This window comes from Medicago truncatula, chromosome 2, assembly GCF_003473485.1.
Source record: "Medicago truncatula cultivar Jemalong A17 chromosome 2, MtrunA17r5.0-ANR, whole genome shotgun sequence".
Taxonomy (NCBI): Eukaryota; Viridiplantae; Streptophyta; class Magnoliopsida; order Fabales; family Fabaceae; genus Medicago; species Medicago truncatula.
In genome coordinates, this window is record NC_053043.1 from 37,798,794 (window position 1) to 37,810,906 (window position 12,113).

General features: G+C 30.6%; 1 protein-coding gene across 1 annotated transcript; it reads left to right on the forward strand.

The window, feature by feature from the left end:
- The first annotated feature begins 6,841 nt into the window (after positions 1-6,841).
- On the forward strand, positions 6,842-10,691 carry LOC11416438 (ras-related protein RABA1b). The gene is made up of 2 exons (XM_003596278.4): positions 6,842-7,165; positions 9,963-10,691. Exons 1-2 carry the CDS (start codon positions 6,945-6,947, stop codon positions 10,393-10,395), a joined length of 654 nt encoding a protein of 217 aa, XP_003596326.1. The 5' UTR covers positions 6,842-6,944; the 3' UTR covers positions 10,396-10,691.
- The last annotated feature ends 1,422 nt before the right edge of the window (positions 10,692-12,113 follow it).

Sequence of the window (12,113 nt, forward strand, 5' to 3'; positions counted from 1 at the left end):
TTTACTCTAATGGTGATTAACAATAAGCAACCTTATGCTTGACCCCACAAATTTGTATTTTTTTTATCTTCACTTAATTTTGATTTAAATTTACATATTTTTTTTATTAGGTAAAAAATGATACATACATACAAAAATATAATAACAAAAAATGGGTCATGCTAACCGGTGCCCCCGAGGCACGGGTTAAGCATACAAAAAAAGGAAATTTTTACCATAAAAAGAAGTTTTGTTGACTTATTTATGGATTAATTAAACAATTTTCAATGCAATAATTAATATATAATTTCTCTTTTTATTATCCTTAATCCGTGCCCCGGGGACACCGGTTAGCATTTTCCATAAAAAATTCATTAAGAATTAATGGAACCAATTGACACAATTTTGTAATAAAATAAATAAATAATTAAAAAACATTAATTGTGAATTAATGGTTCCGTTGATTTTCAACCCATCCACACTTTCTTCCTATTTTATTGTTTTTTAATGAGAAGCAACATACTTTTTACATTGCTTAAATAAGCAACTGACAGAAAAAATTAAGCAATCAAACTGCCACCTGTATTTGCTCCAATGCTGAAAATGTTAAGAGACGGAACTTATGCATCCATGTGGGCAGTAAGCAACTAGCGCTGGAGATGCCCTAAAGGCACATGTTTAAAAACTCAAAGTGGAAATTCTAACTTAGAAATTATGGCAATTTATTTCTTAAAAAAGTTAAAATTTAATTTTAAGCAATAAATACTTTTTATTATTTGTAGAATCCTTAACATTTATCATAATGACACATGTTAGCATTTCCCTTGTAATTAAAGCGAGAGTTTCTGTACTTGATCATCGATTCATTATTGGTGCATCCTAAATGCTACCTTGGTGGCGGCAAGGTCGATTACTATATAAATTATGAAAATACATAAAATGATGAAAAATGATTTAAGTCTTATGATAAACGACAACTCAACCCCTTTCTCCTTCTTTTCTCATCCTATTGATTTTTTGCATGTCCTATATGGTTCATATTATAGAATCTAAACAAAAAAAATACTCCATAAAATACCCCAAAATATGTTAAAATATTTCGAATTTTATAATTCAAATAGGGTAAGTGAAAAATTCATAGGGTGGAAAAACTAATAGCCACAACTCAAACCCTTTAACATGGGCCTATGTGCAAGGCCCAACTTTCAAGCTTTAGAAAATTGCTCTTTAGACATCTAGCAATTGCTCACAAGTATCTTAAATTACTCAACGGAAATTAACTATCGTTTAATCGTCAAAGACAGTTAATTGTCGTTCGCTCGTGTACCTTTTTTAATTGTTGTTCTAGCTTGATCATATATCTGACATGGTTCGCTTGTATCTCACTTTTCACTCATGGGTGCGGTTATGGTGCATAAGGAAATCCTTATGCACCCTGCATAAATCCAGAAATGGTTTTGAAGTACAACTCACAGAAACCATTTCCACAGCAAAATGGTTTTGGCATAATTGGACTGTGATTTATGCAGAGTGCTAGAAACCATTAAGTACATCTAATGGTTTTTTAGTACAACTCACAGAAACCATTTCTGAATTTATGCAGGGTGGTGCATAAGGATTTCCTTATGCACCATAACCGCAACCTTCACTCACCACCCTACTAGCCTATTCCATCCATATCAAAGTTGATTTTTTATTTACTCTTTTATTTGCAAAAGGAGTGCCTTAAATCATCAAAGAATGATGTCTAGAGGGTTTTTACACTCACTAAATGCCAATAAATAAATATCACATATTTTAACACATTTACGTTGCTGATTTTTTTTCCTGTATATTTTGGTATCTAATACATTAAATAAAAGGCTTAATTGCACTTTTGGACCCCTATCTTTTCAAAAGTTGCGGTTATGGACCCCTAACTAATTTAAATACAAAACAACCCCCTATGTTTTGATTCTTTGGCAGTTTTGGACCCCAAGGCAAAAAAAATAATAAAAATTGACACGTGGCACCTCACTTAGGGTGCCACGTCAGCGTTGACCGAGTCAACAATGGACTGGGGGTCCAAAACTGCCAAAGAATCAAAACATAGGGGGCTGCTTTGTATTTAAATTAGTTAGGGGTCCATAACCGCAACTTTTGAAAAGATAGGGATCCAAAAATGCAATTAAGCCTAAATAAAATGATAGTTTTGTACCAAAAAAGAAAAAAGAATGGTAGTTAGAAACCGTTTTTAGGAACGACAATTAACTACTATTTAGTTCATTTTTTTTCCTTTTCCTTTAAATGTGCTGCATTAATTGATTTTATTATTTTATAATATAGTTTTTTCCATGTTTTGTATTTTATTTATATTTATGGTCGAAAATACAGTTGATAATTCTATTGAGTCAAAACCAAATATTGTTGCGTCTTCAATTGAATTTCAAACCATCTATTGTTTAACCTCTGTCGTATTGAAACCAAATATTGTCAAAACTTTCTTTGATGTGAAATAAAATGTTGATTTTAAAGATAACATTGTTGGTTCCGATGTTAAAATGTCTATTTAAGTTGCATTGTTATTTGGACAAATCAAATGAATGATCATTGAGTATTCTTAACGGAGTGCACAACCATCCGATGAGATCAAAGTTAGAAAGCCACCTTTTTGCTTGTATATTAACTGAGAGAGACAAGAAGATTGTTACTAACGTGACAAGAATTATGGTGGAGCCTAAGAATATCCTTATGAATTTGAAAGCTAAAAGAAAATACAATTTGACAAATATAAAAGCAAGTGTACAACGCACAAATATGTTAACAAGTTTAGAGGATCACATTTGTTAAAACGCACAAATATGCAACATTTGTTAAAATGTTTGGAGGATCACAAATATGTTAACAAGTTTAGAAACAAATGTGAGTCTACTACTGTTCCAGATATATTTCAGGCTCGTGCTGAATCTATTAAGTTGTCCAACACTTTTTCAAATGTTTTGATCATGGACTTCACATATAAAACCATTTTGTAGAAATATCATTGTTTGAGATGGTTGGGTTAACCTCAACATCGAAGATATATTATGTTGGTTTTGCTTTTTTGACGTTTGAAAAAGAAGACAACTTCACTTAGGATGTGTCTTCATCTTCTGAAGACTGTAAAAAATATGTCAAAGGTGATTGTCTTTGACAGAGATACCACACTATAGAAACCATATCTTTTCAATCGATTCTCTTTAATAAGTGCCAAGAAATATATGTTGAAAATTACATAAATTTGGCACTTATCATGTATGTGTCCAACTTTTTAACCTCAAAGGAAAGATGTCAAATCTTATCTAGTGCATGTTTGGTTTCAGTTTTAGAGGGATCAAAATTGATTCTAAAGGTTGTAGATTTAATTTGATCATATTTGGATGATTTATTGGAGATTTGATTTTGCTTGTAGAATCATTGACGGACCGAGAAATTTTGAATAGTAAGGGCAATATTTATACGTAAATTTTTAACATTATAGATCAAACGCATAAATGCTAACAAATACTCAAATAAAAACAAAAAACACTTTATTTTGAGAATGGTTTCAACACTTTAAAACTTTAAAAATTGACTTTTTTTTTATATAAAACTTATTTTTATTTTTATTTTACCTTTTAACAAAATCCAAAAATATTAGTAACAAGTGCATTAAGTACACTTGTTAGTATTATCCAAAAAAATTATATCAAATAACTTTTGGAAGAATGTCTTTACTTGCCTACACTTATTAGTATGACCCAAAATAATATTACATCAAATGCACTAACTTAGTGAAAAAATACACATGGCCTCTGAAAAATTAAAATCAAAGTGAGGGCTAGGGCCTACACTCCTATGAGAGTGGGTCCGTCCAAATGTAGAATTGATTTTCTTTAAAACTATAATTTATAGCTTTTGTCTTTTACAAATTTTAACTTTAAATTTGTTATCAAATCTATTTTACATAAACATATTCAACATAAATCACGTTAAAATTCACTTTTATTCATAACTAATTTAAAAAAATCAATTTATGTCACTCGAAATATGATGGGCTGGTTCTTCAAAAACATCACTATCTATCTATCTATAATTGATAAAAGTAACCCATACTTTGATATAACTATTTTGAGTTTTTTCTTCTTCTTGACATTAACTGAATTAAGTTTCTGATAAACTACTATCTCATTTAAGTTCCATATATGTCTCTATCTGAGTTAAAAGTACCCACGTTGCAATAAATTGAAATGTGCCTTTATATGGTTTTAAGCAGTACATATAGTGTTCACCAAAAAAAGCAGTACATATAGCCTCTGTTTGGTTTGGCTTTTGCAAAGCCAGAATCAATTCTGGAGCATTTCAAAAGCAATTCTGCAATATTTAACATGTTTGGTTTGGCTTTTCAAAATAGCTTTTATCCTCCAAAAGCAATTCTAGTTGAAGCTACAATTCCTAGCTTCTTACTTTCCTAGAATCAATTCTACACCCTCAATTCTATTAATTCCATCCCTGCCCTCATTAATTAGTATTGTCGTTTCGTCGTCAGAGATGGATCGCGTTCGAAACATAATCCGCAATGAAATTATTGAGCACAGGCAAAATAATTAGTATTGTACTTTAAATTATTATATCAATATTTTAGTACTATAATACACATTATGTTAGTTTTGTAATAATATTTTAATACTCTATTGCACTTTAAATTCTATTATCTATTTGTAATTTTTATTTTCATGATGTTAGTATTGTAATACCTTATATTTTAGGACTATATTGCACTTAATTATCTTAATTTAGTAATTTCTATTTATTTGTATTTAACTATGTCTATTTTGGTAATTATACATTCAAAAGTAATTTTGATCAAAACTATCCAAACAACAATCATTCTGTTTAATCAATTCTGCATTATTGCATCCAAACATAAATCAATTCTGTCAGAATCAATTCTGCCAAAATCAATTCTTTCAGAATCAATTCTGTCAGAATCAATTCTACACACCTCAGAACCAAACACACACATAGTAAGGAGGAAATCAAAAGTGAAAGGGAAATCGATGGATAAGCAATTATTGAATTGTGCTTACACTGTTTGTCTCTCTTACAATTTTTTTTTATACAAGTATATATGAAAATGTTTTCTCGGACAAAATTTCCAACATTAACATGGTGTATATACGAATGAAGAAATTAGTTGAAGAGTAAATTTTTTATTCAAATGACTTATTTTTAAAATTTAACATGTTTTCTTTCTAAACCCTCAATCCAAACACACTCTTAGAATATTTAATTTGAGGCGGAGACCAAATTTCAGTTTTATCGACATGGTCCCATATTTACGTGTTCCGTTCATCTTTCTCATCTGTGGTCGAATCTTCATGTAAAAAACAGAATGCATGCATAATTCCAAGTCTTGGAATGAGTACATAATATGATTGTTCTCATCACCATCTCTTGACTACTGAATGAGAAGCTTTGGGTCTCTTGAAGGCTCTTCAATGAACGATGGAAATCATGCTATTCTAATGTTTTCTTTGAATTTGATTTCTAAAATGTGGCTGTGAGTGTTAATCATCGTAAACCTGAAGTTCTAAAAATTTAGGACGATTTTCAAGTGATTGTCTCAATATTCTTTCATCTTTCCACAACTTCAGTGTAATTGTGTTAAGGCTAAGTGAATGGTGTGGCTTATTCCCTTAGAAAGAAAACACTATTCGTAACTTGTCTCTATATATTTTTCGGCTAGGACGACAACATAAGCAAAATACACATTTCTTTGTTCGTAAGAGCTAACTCAACTTATAATGGCAATATTACTAGGATGAATTATTTTTCTCTGCAGATAACCGACCCTAATTTTCTAGTGAGAGAAACTCCAACTTCTCTCTAAACTTTCTTTCTTCTTCGTTCATCGAGGAGAGGCGGTTTTAGGTAATTTTTTGACCTAGAATCACCCCTCTACATCTTTTTTCCCATTTTCTTTCAATCTAAATAAGTGATTTTCACATCTATCAAGTTGTTCCTTTTGTGTTTTTTTGTAATTTCGTCGTCTAAGTGCGACGTTTTGTTGTTCGTTGTCTTGTGCGGCGTTTGATTTGCATCTTGTCGCGGTGTTTGTTCAGTTCCTATTGAAAGATCTATATCAATCAATTACAAATTCAAGCAATGATTTGGACGTCAACGTTGCAGATCCGAAAGCATGAGTATTTCAGTGACTTAGGTTTTAACATATTATTTGTAGGCATTTTGCCGTTGTATGCTATTAACTTGGATGCTGTGAGTTTGTTCGCAGATTCACCCTTTACGTTTTTAGCGATGTTTGTATCTGATGTACTCTATCGATTTGAATGAATGAATATCGTTTTGTTTTTGTCATAAAATATTATTAGAATGAACATCTTTATTTTGGATTCAAACCTCTAACATTACATTTATGCTTGTAAGTTTCGGACGTTGTTTGCCACTTCATATACAAACAAAACACACATAAATTGTTTTTGTGTTTTGCCGATGATTATATAATGTAAACATGTAATTAATAATTATTTGAAACATAATCACAATTCATTTTATATAAAGTAGGAATTTTTTCATAGATCTGATTTATATTTATATTTTCAAATTGAAGAGTTATTTTAATCAAAATTAATTAACAAATACTTTGACTCAATAAATTTTCAAAATCTTACCGACTAGTATTAATCAGCAACAGTTTTTTTTTAGCTTAGAAAAAAGTCAACAACATGTTATTAGACTTTTTTAACGGTTAACAACACCGATAATAAATAAATAAATATCTTAATCTATTTTTTTTTTTTTTTTAAAACAAAGAAATAAAAACTTACGGCGCTTTTTTCATATTTCAACTCAACACTACTTCTTTTCTTTTTCTCTTCACATCTCTCTCTTTTTGTTTCTCATAGCAACAACAAAGCAGATTCATTCATCAAAGAAGAAGAAGAAGAATGGCGGGTTACAGAGCAGATGACGACTATGACTACCTATTCAAGGTAGTTCTGATCGGCGACTCCGGTGTTGGTAAATCAAATCTTCTCTCTCGTTTCACCAAAAACGAGTTCAATCTTGAATCCAAATCCACCATTGGTGTTGAATTCGCTACTCGTACTTTAAATGTTGATTCTAAAGTTATTAAGGCTCAGATCTGGGATACTGCTGGTCAAGAAAGGTCTTTTTCTCAACTCTCTTATTTCCTTCAATGGATCTCATCTTCTGGATCGTGATCTGTTTTTAAACTTACTAGCACCGACACTTCTCATGGAAGAAGACGCTGACACATGTGATTACATTTGAATGATGTTAGTAGTAGTGTTGACGTGTCAGTGTCTGTGTTCGTGTTTTTTTTTTTAGAGATCTTTAATTTAAATGATTGATTGATGTGGTGTGTAGTTTAATTTGTTGATGTTAGAAAAAACAATAAAATTTAGGTAATTAATTAATAATTCTATTAGCGGTAAAGAATTCAGTGTTGTGTCTTTTGGATTCTATTAGCGTGTAGTATTTGATTTTTCCATATTAGCAGTTGAATTTGGACGGAGGTCAAATATTTTTGACTTTTTGTGTATTTATAAAACAAAAGTTTTGTTTTGTTTGTTTAGAAAAGATCAACAGTTTTGATTTAATTTTATGGAGTAGTTATGAAGTAGTTATATATTTCAATTTTTTTGACTGGCCAAGTATTCTAATCTTCAGTTGAACTTGGTATATTGTAACAATGATATTTAGTTTAGTATACTATTTTTTTTATATAAATAGTATCCTATTTCATTTATAAGCCTCACTATTTCATGTATAAGCCTCATTTTGAAATTTAAGGCTTGGTTGTTTTAAAAATATGTTGTGTTATATATTGTATGATGGATATCTTATCAAAGAACTGTTGGGCCGTTTGATATCGGAGCGGTCCATGTTTAGAGTCCCACATTGGCTGAGATAATATCTGGATAGAGCTTATTAGTTGGGCACTCTGCACCCTACAAGCTGGTTTTGTAAGGGTTATGTTGAACAATGTTGTCAATTGCAGATAACGTTTAGTTGAAATTCTGCTATGCAATACTGATATAGCGCCACTATATCCACTATATGACAACATTTTATACTAAATAGTGTATGGCAGAACAATAGCTGTTTGTCCAAATTTCACTACTCTACAGCGGTATAGTGTCGTTATAGCTGCTATTTAACAATATTGGTTAAAAGCGCAATCCCAACTCTAAGAATTTATATTACAAAATTAGTACTTAATTTTCAGTTTATTTCCTATTTTCAAATATATGTACAGAAACTAGTGAAAAGATTTTGTTCTCACATTTTCTTATAGAAGTTCATGAAAAGAAGAAACAGAGTGGAAATAAGGTGACATTATTGTAATTACCAGTGAAAACAAAAACATTTCTTCAAATCAAACATGCTTCGTTTTTGCATTTTCATCTTAAACAATCATACTCTTTCGATGTTTAGTGCATATAGTCATATACTGCTACGTGATGCAGATAAGTTGCATGTATCTTAACATGTAGTAAAGTTGCCTATGGTAGTCCGGGGTGGAGCATTGTGTCATTTGAGTAGGGTCCCCATTATTCCAAATGGAAAACTACTCTTTTACATGTGATCGTTAATGATATTGAAGTGGGTTTATAGGTTAAATTGCTGACACATGATGATATTTTAGCCAGTTATAATTCTCCATGTTCCTTTCATTACATATTCATCCCATTTCAACACTGCATCCAATGCAAGATGGTAAAAGAGTCTACACTAATGTAGTGATATATTGGCCTCATGTTATGTTTACCATCAACTATTCCTAATTTCCCATCAAAAATCTCCCTATCTTCAAGGAAATAAACTACTACTGTCACAAATTTTGTTTCAAGTAAAAACTTTATATTGAATCATTGATTTTTCCATTTAACCATCACACGTAAAAGAATAGTTTTCCATTTGGAATAGAGGGGACCCTTTCATTACAATTGTGATAATTTTTGTTTCAAGGAAAAACTTGAAGAAAAGATGAACTGTGATATATCAAAGTTCATCTTTTCTTCAAGTTTTTCCTTGAAACAAAAATCTCCCTCCCCAAAAGAAACAAATATCCCCATCTCGCACTCTGCTAGTAAGAATAAACTACCACTGTTGAAGTTTTACAACAGATATTAATTGAGAGTTTGTAATTACATAAAAGTATCTCTATTAGAAAATTGACAGTTATGCCTGTTCTGAAAGATTTAAACTACGAAGCCCTGTGGCTCCAGATGTGTTGTAGATATTCAAGTCCTATGTTTGGTTGATATTTTTCATTCTAATATTGTCCATATCATTTAAACATATATACATGTAGATATTTTGATTAAGTATTATATCTTCCCCTGTTATTGACATGTTCCATGAAGAATAATTGAACAATATGCTTTCATGTCATTTTTATTTCTTAGTTATCTTGTATTTTAGAGAAAGGGCTGATTAAAAAATCAGAACTGTGGGGTGGGATACCTATGCAAATCTGATCCAATTATCCGTAGTAAAAATCTAAGGATATGCAATTTTCAATCTTCTTGATGTGCCCCTATTATTAGTATTAGAACTCTAAGGATGTGCAATTTTCAATCTTCTTGATGCACCCCAATTGTTGTTAGTATTAGAACTCTAAGGATGTTCAACTTTCAGTCTTATGATGTGCCCCAGTAACATTGTTTTGGCTCTAATCTTTGTTTAGCGGAATTGTCAAATATGCTATTATCAAACTTATAAATGATAGGTATGGAATTGCAGTATGATTCAAGTTCTATAGCCAAGGCTAGTGTCTTGATATCTGTAGTTTTGTCTTCTAACCACCTGAATGAACACAATGCTGCATTGTTGCTTTATGGTCCATTGTTATGATTGATTTGTAACAAGTAGCCAATTTTTGTAATTGACTTTACTATGAAACTCATGTTTATAATTCACATTGTTTCTATCTGCAGGTATCGCGCCATCACAAGTGCTTACTATCGTGGGGCAGTTGGTGCACTTCTTGTATATGATGTTACACGCCATGCAACATTTGAAAACGTTGACAGATGGTTGAAAGAACTGCGAAACCACACAGATTCCAACATTGTTGTGATGCTTGTTGGGAACAAAGCAGATCTTCGTCACCTTGTAGCCGTATCAACTGAAGATGGGAAGTCTTATGCTGAGAAAGAATCACTTTATTTCATGGAAACCTCAGCTCTGGAGGCTACTAACGTAGAGAATGCATTTGCTGAAGTTCTGACTCAAATCTACCGTATTGTTAGCAAGAAAGCTGTAGAGGGTGCTGAAAATGGAAACGCGTCTGTGCCGGCCAAAGGAGAGAAAATAGATCTTAAGAATGATGTTTCAGCTTTGAAGAGAGTTGGTTGCTGCTCAAGCTAAGATTGGAAACATAATTCATTTGGTTGCTATCGGCTCTGTTGTATGTGTAATATTCCGAAAGTGAGAGAGATACAAATTAGAAGAAGACGAAAAAATGTAATTTAATTTTTCATAGTATGTTAGACTCTCTATGTAATCTTAAAAGACAAGTTTCATGTTTCAATAGGAGCTGCTGGGGAAGCAAGTTTATTGCTACTAGTCTGTACTCTGTAGTGTTATAGTTGTTTTTGAAATGTTCTGCAAATTGATTCAAGCTTGGAAGTAATTAATTCATTAAGGTATTTATTTGTGCTCTATTTTGTGGTCGTGGTCAGAATTTTTAATAGAATCATCTAACTACTGGAAGTCTTCAAATAAGGGAGTGACTATGGTTCAATCGTTTAGGATTCAGTTTGCCCTTACCAACATACTGATATACTTTCTTTGGCGCCTGATCATATAACTTGGTAAAACTCAGAATGTAAAAATATAATACAATAGAAACTTAAATTATTATATTTATTTTTTGAGTTCCTTATATGGAAATCACAAAGCTGTATTTGTAGACACAACTATACAAATACAGGTGTAATTATCTTATATAGAGTTATTTATCGCAACAACATACATTGTCGATACAATTACCACCTTTAGGGTAGCTCTTATTTTGACAAAATTTGGCACAAGCTGGATCATTATTTGGACATGGTCCTTTAGTAATGCAGACTTTATAGTGAATATTCTCACTCGTTACTCCTGTCACATAAAACAAACGTTACACATTTTCAGAAAAAATGATTTCTGAAAATTGTTAATAACAATAAGCATATCAAACAATATTGATTTTTTTTTTTCTCTATTTGCAAAATTGAATAAAGAAAATAGTTTGTTACCCGAGTTCATGATGACCAAAGCAAAGCATAAAATTGCGAAGATATATTGTTGAATGCTGATGCTGGTAGTCATCTTAGAATTATGTCAAGCATTGCTTTGCCTGAAACTATTTAAGATAGCTAGGACAATAAATGCAATAAATTATAAAAGGAAAAAGGTCATGTTCAAATAAGATTTCACATATATTGTTTGACTTCTTTTTGAAAATATTATTATTATAATATAATTTGAAAATACTTATGATAAAATAATTTCAATTATCTGACAATCATGATTACTTTACAATATAAAAACAAAATCCTTTCACTGCATATATATATATATATATATATATATATATATATATATATGAATTAAATCATTCTTAAAAAAAACAAAAAAAGAATTAAATCATTTTCATAATAAGTAAAAGTGATAAAAAGTTCAATATTGTTTTAGTATCAAATATAAATCATTTTCAATTTTTTGACTAATTATTAATTTCAAATATAAAAAATGAAATAAATCATTTGTAGGTTGAATGGATTTAATAAGTGATACGTTCAAAAGTAAAACATTGTTTTAGAATCAAAATAAATTAAATTATATATTTAATTTTAATTTTAAACTTTTGTCTTATTTTTAAACTTTCAAGGGTTAATTTTTTTTTGGTTCCTATAAACATCTTTGAATTTGGTTTTTAATTTCTCTAAACATTTTCAGCAAGTTTTTGACCCCCAAATATTTTTTGTCACGACTTTTTGTCCACGCATTTAATAAACTCATGTTTATCCTTTGAAATTTTGATTTGTTTTCTTGCATCATGTTTATTACACTATGTAAATATCTTTTGTTCTGTAAAAAAA

What these genes read in the sequence shown, in the direction of transcription:
- LOC11416438 (XM_003596278.4), top strand. Translation starts at nt 6,945, where the DNA reads ATGGCGGGTTACAGAGCAGATGACGACTATGACTACCTATTCAAGGTA. An exon ending in GATACTGCTGGTCAAGAAAG is followed by an intron (nt 7,166 to 9,962) that starts GTCTTTTTCTCA and finishes TTCTATCTGCAG; the next exon opens with GTATCGCGCCATCACAAGTG.